A 26,345-nucleotide genomic window follows, 5' to 3' on the forward strand; every position below is an offset into this window, starting at 1 on the left:
CATTTGATTTTGTAGTTTTTTATTTGTATGATTTTTAATTATTACTATGAACTTAATTTCCATTATAACAACTAAAACAGGTTAATATGTACATACGGAACATTATAAAAATAAATTTAAATAAAACAATAGGAACAACAAAAGTTTGGTAAAATAATGTCATCAATCAACTCATCGCCAGTAAAATATGTCAATACATTACTAAAAAATAACACGTCGAGCCCCGAGTTGTTCTTTATACGGTTTCTATTCAGGAAGCATTTGATAATTTGTCGGTCTCCGCTTTTCTTTTTATACAATAAATATATTTTATTGTAGAAAAAGAAAATACAGGGAAACTTCGATATAACGTACCCTCGTTACAACGTACCCTCGATATAACGTCACTCGATATAACGTACATTTTACCTCGATATAACGTACACATTTCCAAAGTGTAAAGGAAAAAAAATTTCAATATATTTTTTCTGATAGAACAATGAATTATCTGTATTGTGATGCTGAAACAAGTTTTGTACCTTTAATCAATCCCGAAATACAGCCGGTTTTGTAATTCCGGATTCTAAATGAATCAATCTTTAATCAACAATACGAAGGGAAACATCATGAGAAAGGCTGGCTTCGTTTTCTGATTGAAGTTATTCATTAACTTTACTAAAACAGCAACACAATAATGTATTATAGACTACGTTTGTGAGTACTTTATTATGCTTCGATATAACGTACAATTCGATACAACGTACAATTTTGAAAGTGAAATGTACGTTATATCGAAGTTTACCTGTAGTCAGAAATTTTATTTCGTCCACCGAAAAATGAAATCAACAATGTGTCTTCTTTGAATCTCCATGTTGAGTGGCTTTAAAACTGAACTGAAGTGATGCTGCTTTAAAGTCTACGCTTACTATATGCATTTAAAAATTGCAACTTGTTCATTTATATGCAAAAACTCATAATTTCAAATTTAATTTACTCAAATACAAAAAATAACACTCTTTTGAAAGTTACACCTTATGTAGAATCAAATGTGGTCTTGAAAATGCCATCAATAATTTTTTTTTATGTTCGCCCCAAAAAGAACGACTAGCAAATGAAAAAGTCGTGTTTTCGGGGAAAAAACATCCATAACTTTCAGTAGAATTAAGATACATACAAGTTATGTATCGTAAAATGCGTGGATTGGAAAGCTCTAAAAGTCATTCGAAGACAGTTTTGATGTAGAATTTTACATATAAAAGTTAGAGCAAAAAAACCGTTTTTTTCATGGTAACCCTAACTCAACTTAGAGAAAAAGCGCTATATCGGTTATTTGAAGAGATAGAAAGAAATATTGTTCCACAAAGTTACTTAAAATAACAGAGCTACAATATTGTCGAACTATGTTTACCTCTATCTATAAAGATAAGAAAGTTGGATTTTTTATTTCATCGTAAATTTTGGTCACCCTATTTTTGATAACATAAAAATGAGCGCTCTATTATATGTAACAACTTTGTCGAAGACAGTTTTTATCTAGAGAATCACTGTCGAGCTCTAGATGCTAATTTCCACTTAAATGCACCTCCTGGACCATAGTGCACTGTGCAACCGACAATCGAAGCGAACGAATAATTTCCGTCGATTAATCGATCGAAATTCAGAGAAAAATAAATATTGAATTTCCCATATAGCGTCTAATTCCTCCTCGGTTTGCAAGTTTCTTGTAATTTGACTTTTACTTTGTCATTCGTTATTTCGTGATGATGGCACTGACTTCGTTTGCACCATTTGGGAAGCGAAAATTGATTTTTACACGAGTAATGAATTTAATTTCATGAACAGTAAAATAGCGATCTGCAGCGCAAATATTTTCACACATTTGGTCCCGTCTAAGTCGATCGCAGTGACCTGCGATGCAATTATGGCATTACAGGTGTTTGAATGGTTTTTCATGGACTAGAATATCTAGTTGATGGTAGAAACGTTAACTCAAACGCGAACGTTATAAGCTCGGAATCAGCAAACAACTCTCCAATATCAACGGTTTCAAATTAAGTTCAAAACGGCTGGCCTAGTCACGTTAAAGATAAAAATATCAAAAAATTATTATTCGAAAAGACATGAACTTAATTCTGAGTCAGGAAGCTTCAAGACAGAATAGTTATAACACCTTAAAATCACTCCGATTATTACACTCGATCCATAGGGGAATTCAAAAAATGAAACAAACCGCCAGAAGAGTTTTGAAAAATATATGTTAATTCATATAAAAAAATGTCAAATTTCAGAAAGTGGCAGATGTCCTCGGATTTATGGGAACTGGCCAGTAGCAAAGAAGCCTTTCGAAAGGGTTCACATATATATTTTTCGTAAATTCAATCGTTCTTTTCTTATACTAGATGATACCTACTCTAGATGGGGAGGCGATCAGGCGTAGTGGTAACATCCATACTTCTCACGCTGAGATCACGAGTTCAATTCTCACTCCCGACATTCTTCCAAAAATGGAAGTAAAAGTGACGAACCAGCCAAAAGTGCTGAAAATCACTATAATACAGATTGAAAAAAATACTCTAGATGGATTGAAATACACAAAATGACCAAAACTAACGCAGAAAATGTTGCAAGAGCTCGATATTTTCGCTATATAAGGATTTGCCGCGGTTTTAGTAAGCAACAATGGGCCACCATTCAACTGTTTCCATTTCAGTAAATATTGTGAATCACGAAACATTGGACATGTTCTCATTCCACCCTACCACCCTGCAATGGGCTGGCAGAAAGAGCAGTGTAAACCACAAAGGCTGTGTTAAACAAACTAATCGAGAGCAATCTTTTTCACAATTACAGATAGCAATGAAGTAAACAAATTCTTGCACCATCATCGACAAACACCTACCACGAAAGACAACATAATCCCCAAAAGAACGCATATTTTCTTTTTTCCCCTCGAAAAGAATTATTAACCCTGAAACCAAGTAAAAAATTGTTCAGTGGAGTTAAAAATTCTCAAGTCAATACAGAAGATTAATTATTAATGATGAAGATTAATGAAAAAGTAGTTTACCCTTACAAGGCAAATGGACGAGCAATAGTATTGAAAAAAAATTCAAATCTAACGTATTCAATCAAGATAAATAATGATACCCGAACTGCACACAAAAATCAGCTGAAGTGGACTTCTCAAACTCCATTTATTTTGAAAAATTCTGTAGATAAAAATTCATCAAATAATAAACAATTTTTGTAATGTTAGGTATAAAAGAAATGTATAAGATTTCGCAGAGCTAATTGGACTGAATTACACAAGGTCGGCAACGTAAGAAACATCTTTTTTTTTTTGCTGTATAAAATGACGCTTCCTCTGCGGCGGGAAAAAGAAACACATCTTCAGGAACAAAATTATGAATGAAAAACAAATTCTCCGTATCAAATTATTATTCTATGTAAAAGTGTAACGAGTTTTCTTGACGTTTAATTTGCTAAAGCTAAAGCGAAAATAGTGCCTAACAATGATTTTTCTCTCGTTTTCTCAGGAGCCATTATTGGGAGAAAATGCAACCTGCAGTGTACTTGTAGATCTGGTGAATATTTTAAACTTCGCTGCCGAAGCAAACCGTTTAATGTAATTTACTTGGTGGAAGGAAATTAAACGCGCCGATATGAAGATTTCACACACGATTGCTTATCACTGGCTAGAGCTTTATCCTTGACCATTGAAGTCATTCGAGGTTTTCGATGAAAGGTTACCATATGCCAGGTCAATATTTTGATTTATAATCAGGAACAAATACACAACTCGAGCGACACTTGGGTTCAGTGTTATGTTCATATTTTTTAGTATCATTAACATAAGCAATTTCCTTATTGTTTGGGAAATTGGGGGTCCTTCTAATAATGTTAATATACGGGTCAGGACTATGTAACCTGTCAATGCAAACAAAATTGCAAACAAAATAATTTTTATTCAATGTTTTAAAATTTACAACTGCACTCGAGCATGCCAATCATAATGAAGATACTCTTATGTGGTTCTGTATTGTGTATCGGAAAATAAAACATCGCTTCAGTAAATTCGACTCTACCACAACTTGTTTGTATGCTTCATAAACTCCAATAGAATTCATGAAAAACACGGCACTCAGAGTACGATTGGAAAAAAACACGTTTGGTTTACAATTGCATCATACAACCATACAATTCGATAGCTAGCGACACCGTACCTTCTATGCCTCGAATTCACTTCTGACCTTTGTGGATAGTAGAGAAAAGTTGAACACCAATGAAATAAAATAATCAAAAATTTTCTCCACCCTAAATAAAATCAACAGATATTTTATTTTGCCTTTTTTGGTTGAACCATTTCTATAATTTTCTGCGGTTTTTATCATCAAGTTAACCCAGACAAAAACAAATTGAAAAAATAAACAGATAACGTTGCCTTTTTTTGGAATCCCTTTTGAAAGCGCTGATAGCTATACTATTCATAACAGTTTTTGGATAAATTTCGCAATATTCAAGAATTTTGCATCAACTGCAAGGAACGTTATATCCTATAACAACGAATACATGTTGATACGTAAAAGTCAACTTCCATCCATAAATTTCAATTTTTATATAATTATTTTATTGGGAATAAAAATAATCATAACGGTCAAAAATTATAGGAAATAAGTACCGTTAGTCTAACTAATCATTTCCCTCAATGTGGCGATTTGTCGATTTGGCGATTAATCGTATCGAGTACCAAACAGCTAAAATATATTCGATTAGTTGATGAGCGATTAATTTACAAAATCGGACATCACTAGAAATGGCTTTGAGCGCGAGGCCAATCCGCCTCTCGGTGTAGAGCAAAATGCAGACATTTGGGCGTTTTTCTCCCTCTTTCACCCACTGCCTCCCACGGGGAAGAAAATGTTGGATTTGTGCGTCTCGACTGCAGCGCATAAGGAAGGGAAAATCAAGGGCATCTCGTCCCATACACTGTGCTTCACTTCCTCTCGTGTGAGCGCATCCATGGCAAAGGAGGCGGGGGGGTTGAGAGAAAGGTGGGCGCAATTATGTTGTATTTGATGAGGGGAGGGTTCATTCTCTCGCAAGAATTTAAGCGAGGGACTGTGGGCTGATGCAATCAAGCAGCGCAGTGATCAATTTTATGAAACGATGCATTCCGGAAGTGAGTGTCGGCGAGGCTGCAGTGCGGGAAGCTAAACATAATTGAAAGTGCTGCAGAACTTTTTTTTTCTCGATTCAGTTTGGTTGCCCACTGTTGGGAACATTGCATCCAGCAAGCAAGCAAGCAAGCAAGCAGGCAGGCAGACATACATAAGCAAACATACAACAAACTGTGTGAGTCTCCGGTCTCCGGTTTGCTCACTGCCATAGAGCGAGCAGTGGATGGATGGAGTTGGAAGAGAAAGGTCAACGACTCACGGCTACGAGGGCATTGGCTTAGCGCGCTCGCTTGCTCGCGAATGAATGGAAGGGCAATGCACTGGTGACCGTGTACCGACTTGCCGCCGCTACTTCTGCAGAGTAGTTTTCTGCTGCTGCTGCTGCTGCTGCTGCTGTTGCTGTTGTTGGCCGAGGTGAAATTTTTCGAGCAATTTCGATCAGATCAGATCCACGCGATCATCTCATCGTTTTGGCCCTTTAAAAGATTTCATTTGGGACTCAGACTCTCGCGCTCGAGAGATAGAGATTGACAATAGAAAGGGAAAGCATTTCTTTTTCTAATCGGTTCAGACATTACCTATGTTAAGATCTGGTTCGCCCTTGGAACTGCTAGCAACACTATTATCCATAATAAGCGGTTGTTTCACTGGAGAGGATGGAACCGCCGCTTGATGATGAGTTGGAACTGCTGATGCTCCTGAGAGCATATGATGGGTTGTGGGTTGTTGCGGCTGATGATGCTGTAAATGGTGGCTGCTTGGCGAAGAAGGTGTAGGATGCGAATATCGGACACTATCCTCACCGCTCTTCTGGACGTACACAACAGGTCCCTTGGGATACTGAAGTTGATGGGGCTGAGGGAAATAATCTCCCACAGTTCCGAGCATTTGCTTGTGCTGCGGAGTATTCTCCAGCACGATATTTTTCATGCTGTTGATAATCTTAGGATGGTTGGTATAGGTTGATTGCACTACTGTAAACTCCTTCGGCGGTCGAACCTCCTCGATTCGGCCCACCGTGGTACTGTTCGGGATACACGGTTCCCCCGTTGCCGAGCGGTAACTGATCACCGGTGTCTGCGATTGGGAACACTTTTGCACCTGTACCACACTCATCGTATTCTCCTTGATCACCGAGTTTTGATACGATACGTCTGATAACATATTTCCTCCGTAAATTTAACTTTTCTCTCCTCACAAACTCATATCACCAGTATTTTTCACTTTCCATTAATTCCAACTGCTTCTTTGACAAACACAAAAACAATATATTCTCCCTTTTTGTTTTCCAAATCCTCAAAATACCTGCTTCCGCTGGGTAACGACTAATCCACATATACACAATTTCCAATTTTTCCAATTATTTTCTCACAAATCCGGGCCAAACTTAAACAACAAATCGCACTGCTCGTCGGGGCGTCGAAGGCTTCGTAGGCTCGAGTTCGAAGCGCGCCGCCATCGGAAGGAACCCGTCGTCGTGACAACCAAAAAACATCGACCGCCGATTGTCGAGCGATATCTTCGAATAAAATCACACGACGCAACGTAACGCGGACCTACCGCGGCTTGGAATCGCGACGACGACGACGACGACGATGATGACGAGTAGCAGCAGCAAGCAGCGCGAATGTGAATCGCAAACCCAAATAAAAAAGCACCAAGCACAAGAGAAGCAGCACGCGCGCTGAGATACTAACTGGTGCTGGCGTTTTTTCAGCCCAAGACCAATGAAAGGAAAATTTGTACTGGTCGAGCCTACGTCTAAGCGGCAGCGTAAAACATCAACATCACACACCGCACATCAGAAATTGAAGGTCATGTGGTGGGGGATATTGAATGGACGGAAAGAGTGTAAATAAACATCCGAGAAGGTGAGCACCGAGAGCGAGAAAACGGTTCTCCCATGCTCCCGGAAAGGAAAACTATTGCACGATATCGCTCGACGCCGAGGCGGAGAGCGAGAGATTCATCACGCGTTCTGTCTCCGTGGCTCTCACAGTTGCGGCTCGCGGCGCTCAGAACGCAGAGCGCAATTGGGAGTGAGGAAATGATCGCGCGTTCCACTGGCCGCCATCGATGACGTTGTTGACGTTGGGTTCTGAATTCTTCCCCTTTTAGCAACAAGTCGCATGGGGAAAACTTTTTCTTTCGCACATACACACACACACACACACACACACACACACACACACGGGTACACACAAACTACGCAAAGTTTGCATAAATGTTACATTCGCAAGACTCGTTATGAAATCTTGGATGAGACGTTTGACAGATGACAGAGTGCCGCAGCAGCAGAATTCCAAGACACGGAGGAGAACTTGTTTTTTCGGTTGCATAAAAGGCAATGGATTTGTATGTTTGTAATCCGGCTACGATGTAGGTTCAAAGACATGTGGCCATCAATGGCTATGTGAATGAGCTCATTACAAGGAATGACGGTTTGACGGATTAGCAGATTTTAGGTTTTTTACTACATTGAGAGAAGTAGGGAAGGTGGGGATAAAACGGACATGTTAAGGTGAAGGTGGAAGCTAGCCACAAATGGCTGCCACAATGGCGCTCATTTCTTTCATCTCCCTCCCTCACCCCTCGCCCGAAAATCAATAATTTTGCGAAACAGTGTGAAGAAAATGATCGTTTTCGCACACTTCCCATGAAGTAATATCAACCAAACTCTAATCGATTACTCACAAGATATTAAATTTTCACCTGCTGTCGCACTGTATAGTGAAAAACGTCGGAAAACTCGAGCAAGTGCTCTGAAAGTTAAATTTTCATTTTTCAATCTTCGGCAATGGTTTTGTTTGTGTTGGTGAAAGCATCGTTATTTTTTTGACACTGATGCCAGACAACATCATCGAAACAGCTATCAAAACCACTCAATAAAATGTTATTCCTGAGTCATAGCCTTTCATGTCATGAAAATCAATAGAATAAAATAGTGTTGATATCAATACAATCATTATTTTTACGTTTAATGGGTCTATAATGTAAGTTTTAGCAACTTTAACATTGGGTAAGAAAATTGTATTGCAGAGCTCGGAACACTGCCACGGCTGCCTATGCTTTCAAAAACAATAAACGGAAAAGTATTACATTCAATCAAAATGTCTCAGCCAACGAAGAGAAGGGTTAAGGTTCTCCAACGTGAATATGTGAAAACAATACGACCAACGAAGGAAAATATTGAGGAATTATCAGCATCGAGTTACTATGCGGAAGAACTTGTCAATATCAAAAGAGTCCCAATTCGCATGTGTTATAAATTTGCTCATGTTACGCTCGCGTATAATCAGAATTTTACTTCATATTCAAATGCACCTTCCATATATATTTATGTTTGCAATCGTTCATCGGAACATATCGTTCATACATTTAACTTCAGTGTTGAATTGTTATTTTTTTTCAAATGTATTCAAAGACTCGTGTCAATGAAGCGCCACCAATGTACTGGAAAAAAGGTAATGAAGATGGTAGAGTTTCGAGCGACATAGCATGCGCTGCCATAACTATTTCTCAAATAGTGACGTCAGACGCGGTGTTTATCTTTGATTGCCCACCGCATCCATGTGAAAATGCTATTTTCAGGGCGTAATTTATCAATTAAAAACGTATATTTTATTAGAGTTCTCGCTGAATATGAGGCTATTGTGATAGCGTGCAGTGAATATTTGTGAAATTACGTCGAAAAAGACGGATAAAAGTGATATTTCCATGTGCCATGTTTACTCCCCCACGTTCATACAAACAAACGAAGCTTCTTTATATTAACGTTATGAAGTTGATGTTTCGGAGGTTCTCAGTGTCGGTGTGTATGATGTGAGAGAATGATCGCCAGTTAATCAAAATTTCACCGAAAATGTTACTGCTTTCGAGAACTAAGAAAACGACTGCTCTCTGGACCTTTTTACCACATAAATAATCGAAATAAGCCACGATACAATTGTCATCTGTTAAAAACAAACAGTTGAATGATTTCATGTGAATTTAGGCTCAAATTATCATGCAACCGTGAGTACTTTCAACATTGTTTTGTTTCTTCCATATGAATTCCACGTTGAGTGCAAATAATGACGACACGATATTTTGCTTGACAATACAGATATTCTTCGCCTACTGCGCCTGCTGCATGTATCTCATTGAAGCGCCACACAGTCTGATAAGTGAATTGATCTATTTACATGTGCTTTGCTCTTCTCTCACAAACACTATTACCCCATTTTTACACGTGGGTTTACCTATACTACTACAATGGCTAGCTTCCACCTTCACCTTAAGAAGAACTTCAATTATATCTTTGGAAACTCATGTTTCCCAAAACTTTGATGCAGTTTCTTGCAGTTCAATATACTGTTTCTCTATCTAATTGGTCAAATATTTTACAAAAAAGGGTTTTCCAATGTTTTTACTGAAATTAAAACAGACCGAAAAGTACAACACTTTTTTCGATGCGGATAATATGGACATTTTTTTTTTGTACTAAATTTATTTTCAAATGGCTCAGCAACATTAAGTAACAATGAGCCGAGTTAATGAATAGGGAAAAGCCTATTTGAGTAGAACAATTCCAATGTTCTTTCTCAAAAAGGCATAAAAACCCTATTATCTTTTCGCAAAATGTTACAATATGGATAATGACAAAATTCACAATAACATAATATTATAGGCTTCTTGTTACAGAGATGTCCATCTCCTAGGAACTTGCTATCTCCTTGGGACTGAGGAAGGGATGAAAATCTGCTCACTTTTCGAATTCTAAAGAAGAAAGTTGCAATAGAGAAAAGGAAACGCTAATAATAAAAATCAAAACAATAAAGGAAAACTAAACATATATATTCATATTTGAAAGTGTATGGATTTGAGAAAATCATAAATTAAAGAAATAGCATCAATATTACGAGTAGCCAGAACGTCGCGAATCGGAAAATTAAGTGGCATTCCCTTATTGCGAAAATTTTCTATTAAAGATAACCTGTCATTTTGAAACTCAGAACAAAACCACACAATATGATCAATATCCTGATATCCTATACCACACACGCATAGGTTACTATCACTGATGTTAATTCGAAAAAGATGTGCATTCGAAGAATAATGGTTAGACATGAGTCTGAACACTACCCGTATAAAATCACGAGAAAAATTATATCCTTTAAACTATGGTTTGAGAGAAACCCTAGGAATGATAGAATATAGCCATCGGCCTTTATCACTACTATTCCAACTTGACTGCCAAGATACAAGTGCCCGTTCACGAGGAAAATGAAGATATTCATCGAAAGTAATAGGCCTATAGAATAAGTCTCCTTCTATAGCGCCCTTCTTAGCAAGAAAGTCTGCTTTCTCATTTCCTGATATCTAACAATGAGACGGAATCCATACAAAAGTGATATTAAATGAACTAGTTATCAGAGCACTTAAAAGTTGATGGATTTCAGATGAGAAATACGACGCATATCTAGTTCTCACTGAACGGAGTACCTCTAAAGAGCTGAGACTATCAGAAAAAATGAAAAAGTGATCTGGGGCCAAGGTCTGAATATGGAGTAAGGCCATGTATATTGCAGCCAATTCTGCAACAAACACCGAACAGGGTAAACTAAGCCTACGGAAAGTGAAGAAGTTGATATTGAATATACCAAAGCCTGTGGATCCATTAAGACTAGATCCATCAGTAAAAAAAGATTTGGTTGGGTCAATATGTTTATACCTTGACAGGAATATCGCAGGTATAACTAAATGGCGGAGATCATCTGAAATATTATGCACATAATCCTTCATTGACAGGTCAATAGTAATAGAGGAATTGAACAAAATTGAAGGAATGATCTGGAAACCAGATAAAGTAGATGGACTTTCCAAAGTCATAAATTCATGATATAGAGACATTCGCCTAGATCGAAAGCCTGAGCTCAACATTTTTTCAAAGTTTGCTATCACCTTCGGATTAAGTCTTTCACACCGTATTAAAAAACGGAATGATAACTCGAAAAAACGTACGGAAAGAGGAAGTATGCCAGCTAGAATTTCTAGGCTCATTGTATGTGTTGACTGCATACATCCTAGAGCAATACGCAAACAGCGATATTGAATCCTTTCCAGATGCAAAATATGCGAACAGGCAGCGGACCTGAAGCAAAAACTACCATACTCCATAACAGATAAAATGGTTGTTTTATACAACCTAATCAAATCCTCAGGATGAGCTCCCCACCAAGTTCCTGTTATGGATCGAAGAAAATTTATTCTTTTCTGACATTTTTGTTTCAAGTAGCCTATGTGTTTACCCCATGTTCCTTTGGAGTCAAACACAACACCTAAATACTTGAATGACATCGAGCGACGAATAGGTCTATCCAAAAGTTTAAGCTGTATTTGTGCAGTATTATGTTTTCTTGAGAATACAACCATCGCTGTCTTCTCAGTAGAAAATTCAATACTCAATCTACAGGCCCAATCAACCAAATTGTTAAGAGAATCTTGCAAAGGATTATGAAGATCGGTGCTGTCTTTGCCCATTACCGATACTACACAATCATCTGCAAACTGTCTCAAAGTACAATTTCCCGATAAACAAACATCAATATCATTTACATAGAAGTTGTAAAGAACTGGACTAAGACATGAGCCTTGAGGAAGACCCATAAACAGAAAACTATTTAATTTCTGGGAAAACCCATTTCGACGAAGTTTTTTAAAAAGAACTTCAATGGAAACAGAATCAAACGCACCTTTGATATCTAGGAACACTGATGCCATTTGTTGCTTACTACACAAGGCAAAGTCAACCTCTGATGAAAGAAGCGCAAGACAATCATTGGTTCCTTTGCCTCTACGAAACCCGAACTGCGAAGGCGAGAGAAGATTATTAGATTCAACCCAGCTGTCTAAACGATGGAGAATCATTTTTTCTAGTAATTTGCGAATGCAAGATAGCATTGCAATTGGTCTATAAGAATTATAATCAGACGCAGGTTTACCAGGTTTCAGAATAGCTATAACTTTAATTTGTCGCCACTCATGCGGAACAATATTCTGCTCAAGGAAAGCATTGAACAGTTTCAACAAACGTCTCTTCGCATTATCAGGTAGATTTTTCAACAAATTAAATTTGATCCTATCTGACCCTGGAGCCGTGTTGTTGCAAGAAAGAAGAGCAAGAGAAAAATCAGTCATACTGAACGGAGGCTCAACCTCATCAGATGTCTCTAAGAAGGGAGAAGGTGCGGGGGCAGAGTCTGGACATATCTTCTTGGCAAAGTCAAAAATCCACCTTTCTGAATATCCAACTTCTTCATTTGAATGAGATGAATTTCTCATTTGTCTGGCAACTCTCCAAAGAGTGCTCAAGGAAGTCTCTCGTGAAAGCCCATTTACAAAATGACGCCAATAGCCTCTCTTTTTAGCTTTAATGAAGCTTTTGAATTTACGCTCCAGATAAATGTAGTTATCATAACGTTCAAGGGTGCCCAATTTTCGCCAATCCTTGAACGCATTCGATTTATATTTATAGAGATTTGTACATTCTTGGTCCCACCATAGATTAGGAGGACGTCTACGAAACGAATTACCAGGAAAGCGCTTCGTCTGAGCATCAATAGCACTGTCAAGAATTAAACCAGTTAGAAAATTATATTCTTCCAGCGGGGGTAACTCATGAACTAATGCCACCGATTCTGAAATAATTGAAGAAAATCTCTTCCAATCAATGTTTCTAGATAAATCATGCTGAATATTTGTTGTTTCAGACGATTTTGAATTATTTGAAATGGAAATAGTGATTGGCAAATGATCACTTCCATGTGGATCTTGGATGACATTCCAATAACATAACAATCTAAAGAAAAAGAGGAAGAACACAGGGACAAATCTAAGCAACTAGAGCGGCCTGAAGATGGAGCAATTCTTGTTACATCACCTGTATTCAAAATTGCCATGTTGAAGTCCTCACAAAGATCATAAATCAAATTGGTCCTTCGATCATCAAAAGACTCACCCCATCCAATTCCATGAGAGTTGAAATCTCCCAAAATAAGATTAGGTTGCGGTAAAAGTTCAACAATATTCACAAGATTTCTATAATTATGCATAGTTCTTGGAGGAATATAAATAGAAGCAATGCATAAATCTTTACCCCTGATACGAGCCTGACACGCAAGAATTTCAATTCCTGTGACTAAAGGCAGGGGAATCCTGTAAAATGGGTAGCATTTTCTAATACCTATGAGAACTCCTCCATAGAAATCATCACGGTCTAAACGAATAATATTGAAATCATGGATGTTTAACACATTGTCCGAACGAAGCCATGTCTCAGAAAGAGCAAACGCATCACAATTCAAAAAATGGAGCATTTGCTTGAAAGAATCAAGTTTAGGAAGAATACTTCTACAATTCCACTGCAAAATAGAGGATTTTCGTGGCTCATCCAATAAATTAGACATCGAAATTAATGATCGAGAGGAGGGGCCATTTTGAAGTCATTTGTTTAGCTATCTGGCTGATAGAAGGAAGCCAAGCAAAAATTAAACCTTTCATTGAATCTGATATACCGAAAAAATCAAGAATCCATTGAACAATTGATGAAAAGGATATACCTCCTGAAAAAGATGAGGATTCAGGAACCGATTGAGAAGTAAATTGAGAATGGCTTGACAATTCAGGGAAATGAACGTCATAATTTGAAGATCTCCAATCAGGAGGGTTATTCTTGGGTGGAGCAGAATAATTTGAAGATTCTGGCTTGTTAGAGATCCTCTTTTTTTAGATGGCTTAGAGGAAGAAGCAATTTTCCTCTTCCTGACTCTTCCTGTGATTACTGGATCAAATTGAGAATCCTAATCATCATCCTCTGATAAAACAGAGAAAGGATTTTCTGAAGCCTCGGGTACCTGAGGTGAAGCTGCCTTGAGCATATCAGCGAAGGATCGATTAGAACGATCCTTAAGTGATTGCTTGAGTTTCATCGAACGTAATTTGTATTTCGGACAATCCTTAATTGTATGAGGAACATCTCCACAAAAAATACATTTATCAGCATCTTTGTTACAAGTGACTTCGTCATGGTCGTCACCACATTTTGAGCATTTCATTTTATTACAACAGTAGGTTTTAGTGTGACCTAACTGATTGCAATTTAAGCAAGTCATTATTTTAGGGGTATATAACCGAACTGGAAGACGAAGTTTGTCGATAAGCACATAATTTGGAAGTGCTGTGCCTTCGAAGGAAATTCTAAAAGAGCCAGATGGATAATACTTTTTTTCTGTATCCTCAGATATCAAAGAGCTCAGAGATCTCACCTCCAAAACTTAAATATGTGGAATATTTGCATTGTGAAAGATACCCTTAGCTTTTACAAAATCTTGAAGTTGAAGAGATTTTTCCGTAACTACACCATCGATTTCAACAATGTGAGCCGGAATATAAACTCTATATTCATTAGTGAACAAGGAGTTTTTCACTATCGCGTTAGCGTCTTTGTAATTTGAGAGCACAACACGATGTTTATCTTTATTGACTTTCGTCATTTCTAAGACACCTGAGTAGTTAGACGTCAGGTCTTTGCAAATTTGAGATACTCTTAGAGGTTTCCCTTTCGGACGGAAAAATACCACCCAACGGTTTTTCGATGATGCCGGGGCGTTCTGGTATTGTCTAATACGTGGAAGTTGAGCAGAATTAGGCAGAGATTGTGTCGAAGAGTGAGGAACAGAGTCACTATTTGGTACAGACGAAGAGTTTGACTGCGATTGTTTTTGTTTTTTTCCTGAAGAAACCGTAAAATCATCTGGAGGAGGGTCTAAGACCCTCATTTCAGCATCGGAGGGTTCATTACCCTCCATTTTAAAAGAAAAAGAGTCGAAAGAGTCGTAAAAATGAGAGAGAAGATTCTTTAGAACACGTAAATATTAAATGATAAAATTAAAAAAAAAATAATAAAATGAAATATGTGTATGTATATGTATATGTATACGTATGCGTGAAAGAAAAATAAAACGAAAACTTATCTTAAATGTATCTAGATGAATGATAGAGAACTTCTAAAATCCTTGAAGCGGGTCCAATGGCAACTTCACACTCCAAAAAAACACTTGAAAAATAATTCCGACTTCAAGAAAATTCCTTTCTTCTCAGTATATCGTCCCGGCTTCTTTCGAAATACCGTCAAAAATAGTCTTGAATATAACTGAAAATCACAGAAAAAAAAGGAACGGAAAATACGTTTTTATTCGTGATGATTTGAAACATACGTCACCTTATTCCCAAGGCTTGCTGCTATATCAATATGGACATATAGTGGGGAAATATGAACAGGTTTGTAATATATGAAGCGTAGAGGTTTATCGATCGCGAGAGGAATTATTTTACCCAACCAAGGTCTGAACTCATTACGAATGTCTGTAAAATTATGAAAAAATCGAAATAATCTACCTAAAAGTGATATCGTGCTTTTCAGCAGTATAAACGAACAGACCCTCAAATATTTTTCTTTTGGTTCCATTTAAAGACGCAGAGCATTCCTTAGGAACACATTAAACAGACTTTTCACAGTCCATCTCACTCCCACTGGCAACTGACCGTTTTACCCCACCAGTACAATTATTTCAATATTTTAATTTACATACCTAATATCGCTTCTCTGTTAACTCACAAACCGAAATATAACCATCAGCGAATTGAATTTTGATATCAAACCACTCAAAATGCTTAATATCGAAGCAGCTAAAATTACATCCACACGCGGAATCATGTATGATTTTCGGTTTTTGTTTCCCATTTTTTTCCACTTTTGATCAGTGTTCATTGCCATGGGGTGGCTTAAATATCATAGAATAACATGTAGAAGGTGTTCTCATTAACAGAAATCTGAAATTCAAAATGTAACTATACAAATCAACCACCTGTCCATATTACCTCCACTGTCCGTATTACCCGCGGTTCCCTTACATTAAAGGGTGTGTCACATCAAATTGCATCACGGAAAAAACGCTGTAGAAATTCGCCCAGTAGACTGATCCTTTTGAGAATTTTAGACAGTAAAATAAAAACTATTAAACAACTTTTGGCATTTTCTTTTTATTCATACTTCGAGCCCAAGCCCGTATGCTCGCACCTTCCTCTTTACCCCGTCCATAAGGTTCTGTACAACGTCAGGTTGTAGTTTTTTTTGAACAGAAATCCATTTTCTCTTGAAGTCCGCCTCCGATTTGACAACTTTTGGGTTCTTCCGGAAGGCCTGCTTCATAATCGCCCAATATTTCTCTATTGGGCGAAGCTCCGGTGCGTTGGGCGGGTTCATTTCCTTTGGCACGAAGGTGACCCCGTTGGCTTCGTACCACTCCAACACGTCCTTTGAATAGTGGCACGAAGCGAGATCCGGCCAGAAGATGGTCGGGTCCTCGTGCTGCTTCAATAGTGGTAGTAAGCGCTTCTGTAGGCACTCCTTAAGGTAAACCTGCCCGTTTACCGTGCCGGTCATCACGAAGGGGGCGCTCCGCTTTCCGCAAGAGCAGATCGCTTGCCACACCATGTACTTTTTGGCAAACTTGGATAGTTTCTGCTTGCGAATCTCCTCCGGAACGCTGAATTTGTCCTCTGCGGAGAAGAACAATAGACTCGGCAGCTGACGAAAGTCCGCTTTGACGTAGGTTTCGTCGTCCATTACCAGGCAATGCGGCTTCGTCAGCATTTCGGTGTACAGCTTCCGGGCTCGCGTCTTCCCCACCATGTTTTGCCTTTCGTCGCGGTTAGGAGCCTTCTGAACCTTGTATGTACGCAGGCCCTCCCGCTGCTTGGTCCGCTGGACGAATGAACTTGACAAATTCAGCTTATTGGCGACATCCCGGACCGAACTTCTCGGATCACGTCTAAACTGCTTAACTACGCGCTTGTGATCTTTTTCACTGACGGAGCATCCATTTTTGCCGTTCTTCACCTTCCGGTCGATGGTTAGGTTCTCGAAGTATCGTTTTAGTACTCTGCTGACCGTGGATTGGACGATTCCCAGCATCTTACCGATGTCCCGATGTGACAACTCCGGATTCTCGAAATGAGTGCGCAGGATTAATTCACGACGCTCTTTTTCGTTCGACGACATTTTTCCAAATTTACGAAAAATTGACAGTGAGGCATGGCCAACGTGATCTATACACTCTTATCTGATTATAAGCGAAAGCTGAAGATATAATTCCTAAAAATAAATTTCTACAGCGTTTTTTCCGTGATGCAATTTGATGTGACACACCCTTTATTTCATCCAAAACATAACTCATTAGTAGCCGGATGTAGACTACGTAGAATTTTTGGCAGCATTTCCAGTTGTCAGAACTGGAACCTTTTGATAGTGTTTCGTTCCTTGTAAACAGACCTTCATCGTCAATTTTTCAGTTGTCAATATAAGCACGGCATAAATTTGCGGAAAAAAAGTTGATTTGATAAGAGAACTAAAATTGTGGCAAGAAAATTGAAGTTTGATAAAAAAAAAAAATTGAATAAGGAACCGGAAGTGGCATACGTTGGGTCTTGAGTCACTAGGCTTCAAAATAAAGATCATTGGCGCTCAAAGCAGGGATCACTCAATAATATACGCTCGAAACGAGAATATGTTTTTGAGTAGGGGTAGTGGGGGCAAATTGGTCTCCTGCTTGTTTGGTAGTATAACTATGAACTATTTTTTTTTATTTATTATTTTATTTTATTGTCGTCAATCTAAATTGTAGACCGATACATTCTTAATACTACTTAAAACTACTTACTTAAAACTAAAAATCTAAAGAGAGCTGGCTGGATAATTTATTCGTTTAGTTTAAAAGACGATTTTAACAAGTTACAGAATCATTTTTTTTTTATTTATTTCGTCAAACAAGCGTAGACTAAATATGCTGCCCAAATATTACAGTGAAATTTAACGATATCTTATGCTATTCAGATAGTCTTTGAGCATTAATCTTGACATGGTTACATCAATTGTTTCACTGTGTTCCTTAAAGCTATCGATCTTCGTGTGTGATTGTACCTATGTCCTTATACCCTCCTTTTCATCCATTGCGAGCGATTGGCCCCCTTGGTATAAACAGTAAAATAAGTTGAAATGTAAATATACAATAGATATACGAATAGATTTAAGAATCGAGTGTGATCATCAACATTGTAACAATTCCCTTATATCCCATCCCTTTCCTGAAAGATGTCACCCTCTAAACTCGAGTAAACCGCGAGTAATCGGTTTTCCACCTTACTAACCATAGTGTTAGGAAAATTATTTATGTATAGTTTTAAAACATATACTTAAGAATTCGGCTCCTTTAAACTAATGTAACTGAGCCTGTAAAAATAAACGATTTATATAAAAAAAAATATATATATACAGGATTTGGTTGAATACAGTAAAAATAAATCGGAGACCTTGGTGACACAGTGGCACAAGTAATACCTATGTTGAGACGACGAAAGTTCCACTGGGAACGTTAGTGCCATTCAAGAAGTGGGGGCTTCTGTCGTGAGCAATAATCGCAATGATTTGAAATTATTACTAATTATTAAATATGTTTCTAGTATAATTTGTTATTGTTGAAAGAAACCTTTGCTGCACCTCAACTCAAAACTTTGGTACCTTCGATATCGCGAATGTACATTATAATGATTTCGGCTTCATAATTATTGGTCCCAACCAACCTCTCATGGGAAAGAAACCCAGCTAATCATTTACTCCCATCAAATTCGCCAAAGCGCACCGCAATTGCTGATTTTTTTTTGCGCTGCTTTCATTTCCAGAGTTCATTGGAAACCTCTTACTCTCGTGCTATGCTATGCGGACCGCCGCTGCTCCAAGTGTCATCAACCCTTAATCCGGAGCACAATTTCTCAAAATGTGAACGTACGCAGATCGGTCTCAGGAGACATTGACTTTTCTGTATGCACACCACGTCCTCATCGTCATCGTCGTCGTCGTCGTCGTCGTCGTCGTAGTCTTCGGCCAATGCTCAGTACTCAACAGCAGCAGCGGCAGCAATCCTTCCTTTGCGTTTCCCATCCGCGCGTACAATTGTTGTTGTTATTGTGGTTGTCTTGGAGATCTTGGTGCACTTATATTTTGGTACACGCACTCCAAACGAAACGATGCAAAAATCTGTTTTTCAAAATGAAAACAGCAAGAAAACAATCGGATGCGTGAAAGAGAAGGCGAGAGAGAAAGGGAAACATGCGCGCTGTGGCATCAGCGTTCACATGACTTGTTTCACTTACTATTTCCAAACTCATGCCGGGGTCGAGATTCTCGTGTTCGAAGGGGGTGGTGCGGTGCGGGGAGATTCCATCCGCCCAACACATTGCCCGCATGTAAATATGTTGGCAGGGAAATGGTTCATGAACGAAAAGCCGACGTGAAAACGCCGAACCAGATTGACAAAGGGAGAAAGAGCGAACGAAAGAAAGAACAGAGGAGAAGAAAAGCGCAGCAAAAGTAAATAAACTGTGGTACATTAACCCATCGACCGACCGCGCGCTGCAGAGGAGAGCTCAACAATAATCGCGTTCATACTTCACTTTACCAACACAACACAACACACAGCGTAGATTAATAATAACGATAATATTAATAATAGCGACAGCGAACACTCGAGCCAAATAAATTCCATTCCCGCACACAGACACAGCCGTAGACGAATATTATTGTTAGATCGCGCAGACAGTGGATCGAATTGTTTTCCACTGCACAGGCAGCAGCAAGAGGGGAAGGAAGGCACGGGCGGCGGGCGGATGAGATAAGGAAAAGTGAAGTGCTTTAAAGGGAAAGCAGTGCTGTCAGCGGAGAGCATATTTTTTATTTTGACGTAGGACTACGTCTAACCGGAAGATATAGGGGGTGAAATGGAAATCTAGGCACTGAACAAGTAGGAAAAAATGCAAGATTTGGAACGCTTATAACTCGAGCATTTCTCAATAGATCGCAAAGGTTTTTGCATCAATTGATAGGAAATATATCTACGCATCTATCATAACGAATAACATTTCATTTTTCTTGAGATAAATAATTGAATAATTGTGAAATATCAAGCATTGTCAAAATGCACTATGTGCCCATTTTTGATTGGTCCATTTTGTGCTCCTCAAATCGTACCGACCAAAACGGGCAACCAGAGCAGCAGCGAAATAGAATGAAGCACGATTGGAAAGGAAAAAGAAAAAAATGAACGAAACATTGGTCGCAGTCTCACACATCCGTAATTCTCGAGCCAGCCAGTCAGCTTAAAAATCCCCGCTCCGCTGCCGTAACGATCATTCTCATTCAAACCGTACACCACAGCGGTTCGCATCACAACACATCAACAAACCAACCCAAGCAGCCATGTCTGGACATGGTATAGGAGGAAAAGTGAAGGGAAAGGCAAAATCCCGCTCGAACCGTGTTGATCTGGAGTTCCCCGCAAGGGTAGCTAGGCCGAGCGCGTTAGTACCAGTGCACCAGTCCACCTAGCCAGCGTTATATAGTTTCGGCCGCCGAAGTGATCGAGTTAGCTGGCAAAGCTGCTCGCGACGATAAGAAAACCTGCATTCGGAACAGAACACATTCGGTTCGGTGGACATCAAGACAACAGGCAGTTGCAGAGAGTGGCGAGTGGCAAACGCAATCGCAAAACGGCATCAGGTAGCAGAAGAAAAATGTTTGTTCTTTATACAAACTGCTTTGGTGGCATATCCAGAACAAGGCGGCATCGAGGGCGTTCGAAATGGTTTTTTTTTCAGAACCACGAGTACTAAGTTTTCTAAATTGGAACCATTCAATAAAACAATGCGCTTTTCAGGGCCATTAAACCTTCCAAAAAAGAGTTTAGGAAATACAGTTCAATGCTTTCTAAAACATTATCCAAAATAATAATAAAACATAAATTGATTTTTTCATAATTTGTTTGCCAGGATCTGATGAGTATGTGAATTTGGCAGTTGTTCTGAGCTTATTAACTATCAATAAGCTCAGGGACTTTCCTGATTATTCAATTTTCACCAATTCTTAAATTGTTTCCAGGTTGAAAGTACAGTAATTTACAATTAGTTCGACATTTAGCTAATTGGACGGACATGTAATGCGACTTATTTAGTTGGACATTTTTGTAAACATAGAGATCCAAATTATGACCCCACATTGAAAGTCGACACTGTACCACTGTCATCGCAAATGTTCAATTACAGGTTAAAATCGCCTCCAATGCGACACTGAGTGGCGCTTCGGCACGTCGCATTGAATGTAATTTACTGTACAACATGTCACAAAGCTGGATGGGAAGAAATTTTCCAACTGTGAAAGCTGTGGCGAGTGGCAACAAATCGCTAAACAGGAAGGTTTAGCCGAACAAGATGGGAATATCGAGTGATAACAAAACAATAAACTCTTTACATTGAAGATAATTTTGTGATCCTGAAAAGGACCCTTTTTAGCCTGCATGTGAATCCAACGAGCGAACGAATCGTAATGAATGTATTTTTTTGCCATCGCTCCCTTTTAACGCTCATTCGTTCGTCTCGTTGGACTCGCCCCTCTGGCTGAGTCTGCCGATTTGTCTCTATCCTGTGAGTGTGTACCGCTAGAGTATAAAACACGCGGACCCCAAAAAAATATCTTATTTTCTTTCAAACCGTAAACCCGTGTGGTTGTACGGCATCGGTATCGTGGACGTAACAAAGGAGGACAAGTTAAGGGAAAGGCAAAGTCTCACTCGAACCGTGCAGGTCTCCAGTTCCCTGTTGGTCGCATTCACTGATTGCTCCGCAAGGGTAACTAGGCCGAACGGATTGGTGCCGGAGCACCAGTATACCTAACAGTGATTATAGAGTTTCGGCCATCGGAGTGCTCGAGTTGGCTTGCAAAGCTGCTCACGACAATCAGAAAACCCGCATCAAGAACAGAGCAGCTTCGGTTCGGCGCTCATCAAGGCAACAATTAGTTTCAGTGAGTGGCAAAGTGTTTCTCCGGCACGTCGCATTAAATGTAATTTACTGAACAACATGTCACAAGCTGGATGGGAAGAAATTTTCCAACTGTGAAAGCTGTGGCGAGTGGCAAACGCAATAGCTAAACAGGAAGGTTTAACCGAACAAGATGGGAATATCGAGTGATAACAAAAACACAACACCAAAGGTTCTTTTCAGAACCATCAACATATTCATAAAGAGTAAACAGTGAACTAATCCATTTTTCAGGTAGATAGGTAGATATTCACGTAGGAGATGAAAATGAAACAATATATTTAAAATATATATTTAACAAAAGCTGTCCCCTTTGTATAGTCCTACGTCACTCCGGTTATGTCCCCGACATTACCCACCCGTCTTTTTTTTATTTTTATTTATTTATTCAAGATGCGGAGCACATTTACGGCTATTTGCATCTAAACCAAGATGGATAATACAATACATTTTATACATTTATAAAAAAAAATCACTTAATTCTACCTAGATATAACAATATACTAAATTACATTATAAAGATTTGATTCTTTAAGGAATTTCAGAAGATCATTTACTCTGTCAAAATTATTCCTCAAACTCTGGCTATTGATTTTATATTTTAGTCGAAAAATTGCATATTTTGGACAGTGATCCATTATGTGTTCTACAGTTAGTTGTGTTTTGCAATCCATACACTGTGGAGGAGCCTCACGCTTAAAAATATATTTATTCGTCAGTTTTGTATGACCGATTCTAAGTCTAGTAATGACAACTGAGTCCTTTCTTTGCAAGGAGTACGATGTGTTCCACTGTGATGTGTTTGATTTTATTAAGCGTAGTTTATTGTTTTGAATGTTTTCCCAGAATTGCTTCCATTTGCCTCTCACAGCGTGTTTTGAAGCGCTCATTAGATCACTATGTGTGGTTCTTGTTTGCGTTTGAGAAAGATTTGTGGTCTCTTTGGCCAGTTCATCTACAGTTTCATTTCCAGGTATTCCCATGTGGCTTGGAATCCATAGGAATTTAACTGTCTTTTGACTGTGATTGACGCGTAGCAATAGTCCATGTATTTTTTGGATCAATGCATTTTCAGAAAATGGATCTTGTATTGCTTTAAGAGAACTCATAGAATCTGATATGATTAGGAATTTATAATGAGAATTATTTTCAATAGCATATTCAATGGCACTTTTTATTGCGAATAGTTCTGCTGAGAAAATTGATGTTTGATTGGCCAAGCGTTCCTGCTTTCGATGTTGTAAGCTAAATACAGCATAGCCAACGTTACTGGCGAGTTTCGAGCCATCTGTATAGATAAAATAGAAACCATCATATTTGGAGGCTTGGACCAAAAATTCTTTTTGGGCCATCAGTGGAGTTGCACTTGTTTTAAACGCCATTTTTAAGGATAAATTTATTTCAAGTTCTCCCACAATCCATGGAGGTTCAACGTGGAATCTACGTTCGTAGATATTTCCAGTCTCTGTACTGTATGAATTGCATAAGCTTTTGAATCGGTGTATTAAGGATTTGGTCCTTCCTGATGGGCTCCATCTATTTGAATCAGTCAGTTTTGTGTTTAAGGGATGTGAAGATGAGGCAATTGATTTGATTCCATATGCTAATGTTTGGGAGTCTCTCCTGAAAGATAATGGCATCATACCTGCATCACAAGGGATACTAACAGACGGGCTTGTATTGTAAGCTCCAGTTGCTAATCTTATACCTAGGTGATGAACTGGGTCTAATTGCTTCAAGCGTGTATTTGATGCCGAGTTATAAATAACGCTTCCGTATTCCAGTCTTGACAGAACAAGTGAGTTGTGTAAGGTAAGGAGAATTTTTCTATTCGATCCCCAGTTTGTATTGGATAATGTGCGAATTATTTTTACTGCTCCCATGGATCTTACTTTAGCATTTTTCAAATGTCGAACCCAGTTCAGTTTTCTATCGAATGTCATTCCCAGAAACTTGTGGGTATTCACCACTTCTATTTCCTGTCCATATAGAGTCAAGTAAGATTCGGTGTTACAACTAGTTTTACGACAAAAATGGATGACCTTCGTTATACTAACCGAAAAACGAAAACCAGTGACTTTGCTCCAATTTTCTAAATTTTATAATGTAGTCTGCAAAAGTCGTTGTACTTCAACTAGAGTTTTCCCGGATGTATATGCTGCTACGTCATCAGCAAATTTGTAATTCTTAACATTCATTGGAATAAAGTTTTTCAAGCGATTCATTGCCACTAAGAACAAGGTTACGCTTAAAACAGACCCTTGCGGAACTCCGTTTTCTTGTGTAAATTTTGACGAGTACGTATTTCCAATTGCTACACAAAAGGATCTATCTTGGAGAAAATTATTGATGAACCACAACATATTGCCTCTAACTCCGTAAGAGGAAAGTGTTTTCACTATTTCAAATCTCCATGCAGTATCATATGCCTTTTCTAGATCGAAAAAGATACATACCAGGTGTTCTTTATTTTGAAAAGCTTCGTGGATATCATTTTCCAAAACAGCCAAATTATCAATCGTGCTACGATGTTTTCTAAAACCAGTTTGAGTGTTATCTAGTAAACCATTGGATTCGAGATACCACGTTAGCCTACGATTAACCAAACCATCAAAGACTTTGCATATGCAGCATGTCAACGATATTGGTCGATAATTCGTAGGGTTCAATGGGCTTTTATTGGTCTTTTTAATTGCAATGACTATAGATTCTCTCCATTGTGCGGGGAACTTGCGTTGGGTCCAGATATTGTTGAGCATTTGTAGGAGGTAGAAGTATGCATCAATCGGTAAGTTTTTAAGCATTTCGTAATGAATATTGTCCGGTCCAGTAGAGCATCCCTTGCAGCTCTTCAAGGCCATTTGCAATTCTTGCATTGTAAAATTCATGTTCAATTCTTCAAACAGAACAATATCATTATTTTCCGTGTAGTTCTTGTATTGGATGAATTCTGGGGAATAAGATGAAGAGCTGGCAATCAATGAGAAATTTTCACCCAATTTATTAGCAATAGCTATTGGAGAATGAATCAATCCTGACTCGGATCTAAGGCAAGTTATCCCTTGAAATTTTGTTTTTCCTGAAATTTTTTGTACTTTGGACCAAACTTCTTTCATCGGTGTTGAGTTATCGATTGTAGATGCATATTTCTGCCAAGAGTTTCGTTTATGTCGACGAATGGTACGTCGGGCTGTAGCTCTTGCGATTTTATATATTTTTTCCGATTCGGGGTCCATTTTCCAGTTGAAAACCTTGAGAGCCTTTTTCCGAGCCCTGATGCAATCTGATATTTCTTTACACCACCAGGGAGGTTTACATTTTTTAACAACATTCGATGTCTGTGGAATTGATTGCTTTGCGGCGTTTAAAATGCTTGAAGTGAAATGATCGACTTGATGCAATGAATCTGTGGGTTGTTGTTCGTTCAAATTTGAGTTTACATAATTCTGATATTCATTCCAATTAGCGAATGATGTTAACCATCGAGGGCGTCTCGTGGTATTTAACATTCTTGAAAGCGGAGAAATGATAATAGGAAAATGATCGCTTGAACATAAATCAGTGTGTACAGTCCAATTAAAATGGTTTGATAGGCAGGCAGAACCAAACGAGATATCAATATTCTGTCATAGCTATTGTTTCCAACACTGAAGTGAGTAGGTGAGCCATCGTTGAAAATATTCAAGTTCCAGTCATTTATTATTAATTCGAGTATTTTCCCACGTGAATTATTCTGACAGCTTCCCCATAAAATATTATGGGCGTTGCAATCGGTGCAAACCAGAAACGGAGTAGTAAGTTGATGAAAAAGGTCATCTATGTCTGCTCTTTGGATCTGTTGGTCGGGAGGTAAATATAGTGACACAAGTGTAAATTCAAGTGGATTGAACATTTTGACTGCTACAACTTGAAGATTTGTGTTAAGATTCAATTCTTCCGCATGAAATCCATTTTTTACACATATAGCAACTCCTCCTGATGCTCGTGTATGGAAATGGTCTAGTTTATAGTAAATTGAATAGTTTTTAAGCGTGGGTTTCCTTGTATGGTTGAAATGACTCTCTTGGATGCAAATAGCGAATGGGTTGAAATCATTCATGATCATCTTTAACTCGTTATAATTATTATAAAATCCGTTAATATTCCATTGTAATATGCAATTATCCATAATGAATATATGTATAAAGTATGCCAAGAGATATGATTGTTTATAACTGAATA

General features: G+C 38.4%; 1 protein-coding gene across 2 annotated transcripts in view; it reads right to left on the reverse strand.

Annotated features, from left to right (window-relative positions):
- LOC129771931 (ecdysone-inducible protein E75) overlaps positions 1–26,345 on the reverse strand; it is a 222,003-nt gene that overhangs the window by 98,552 nt on the left and 97,106 nt on the right. The window contains exon 1 of one of the 2 annotated variants that reach the window (XM_055776079.1): positions 5,735–6,841. The exons of the other annotated variant lie outside the window; for it this stretch is intronic. Coding sequence (XP_055632054.1) covers positions 5,735–6,320 — 586 coding nt within the window. The 5' untranslated portion in view covers positions 6,321–6,841. Of the gene's footprint in view, positions 1–5,734; positions 6,842–26,345 lie in introns of those variants that run through there. 2 annotated transcript variants of the gene reach the window in all.

This window comes from Toxorhynchites rutilus, chromosome 2 (assembly GCF_029784135.1).
Source record: "Toxorhynchites rutilus septentrionalis strain SRP chromosome 2, ASM2978413v1, whole genome shotgun sequence".
Classification (NCBI taxonomy): domain Eukaryota; kingdom Metazoa; phylum Arthropoda; class Insecta; order Diptera; family Culicidae; genus Toxorhynchites; species Toxorhynchites rutilus.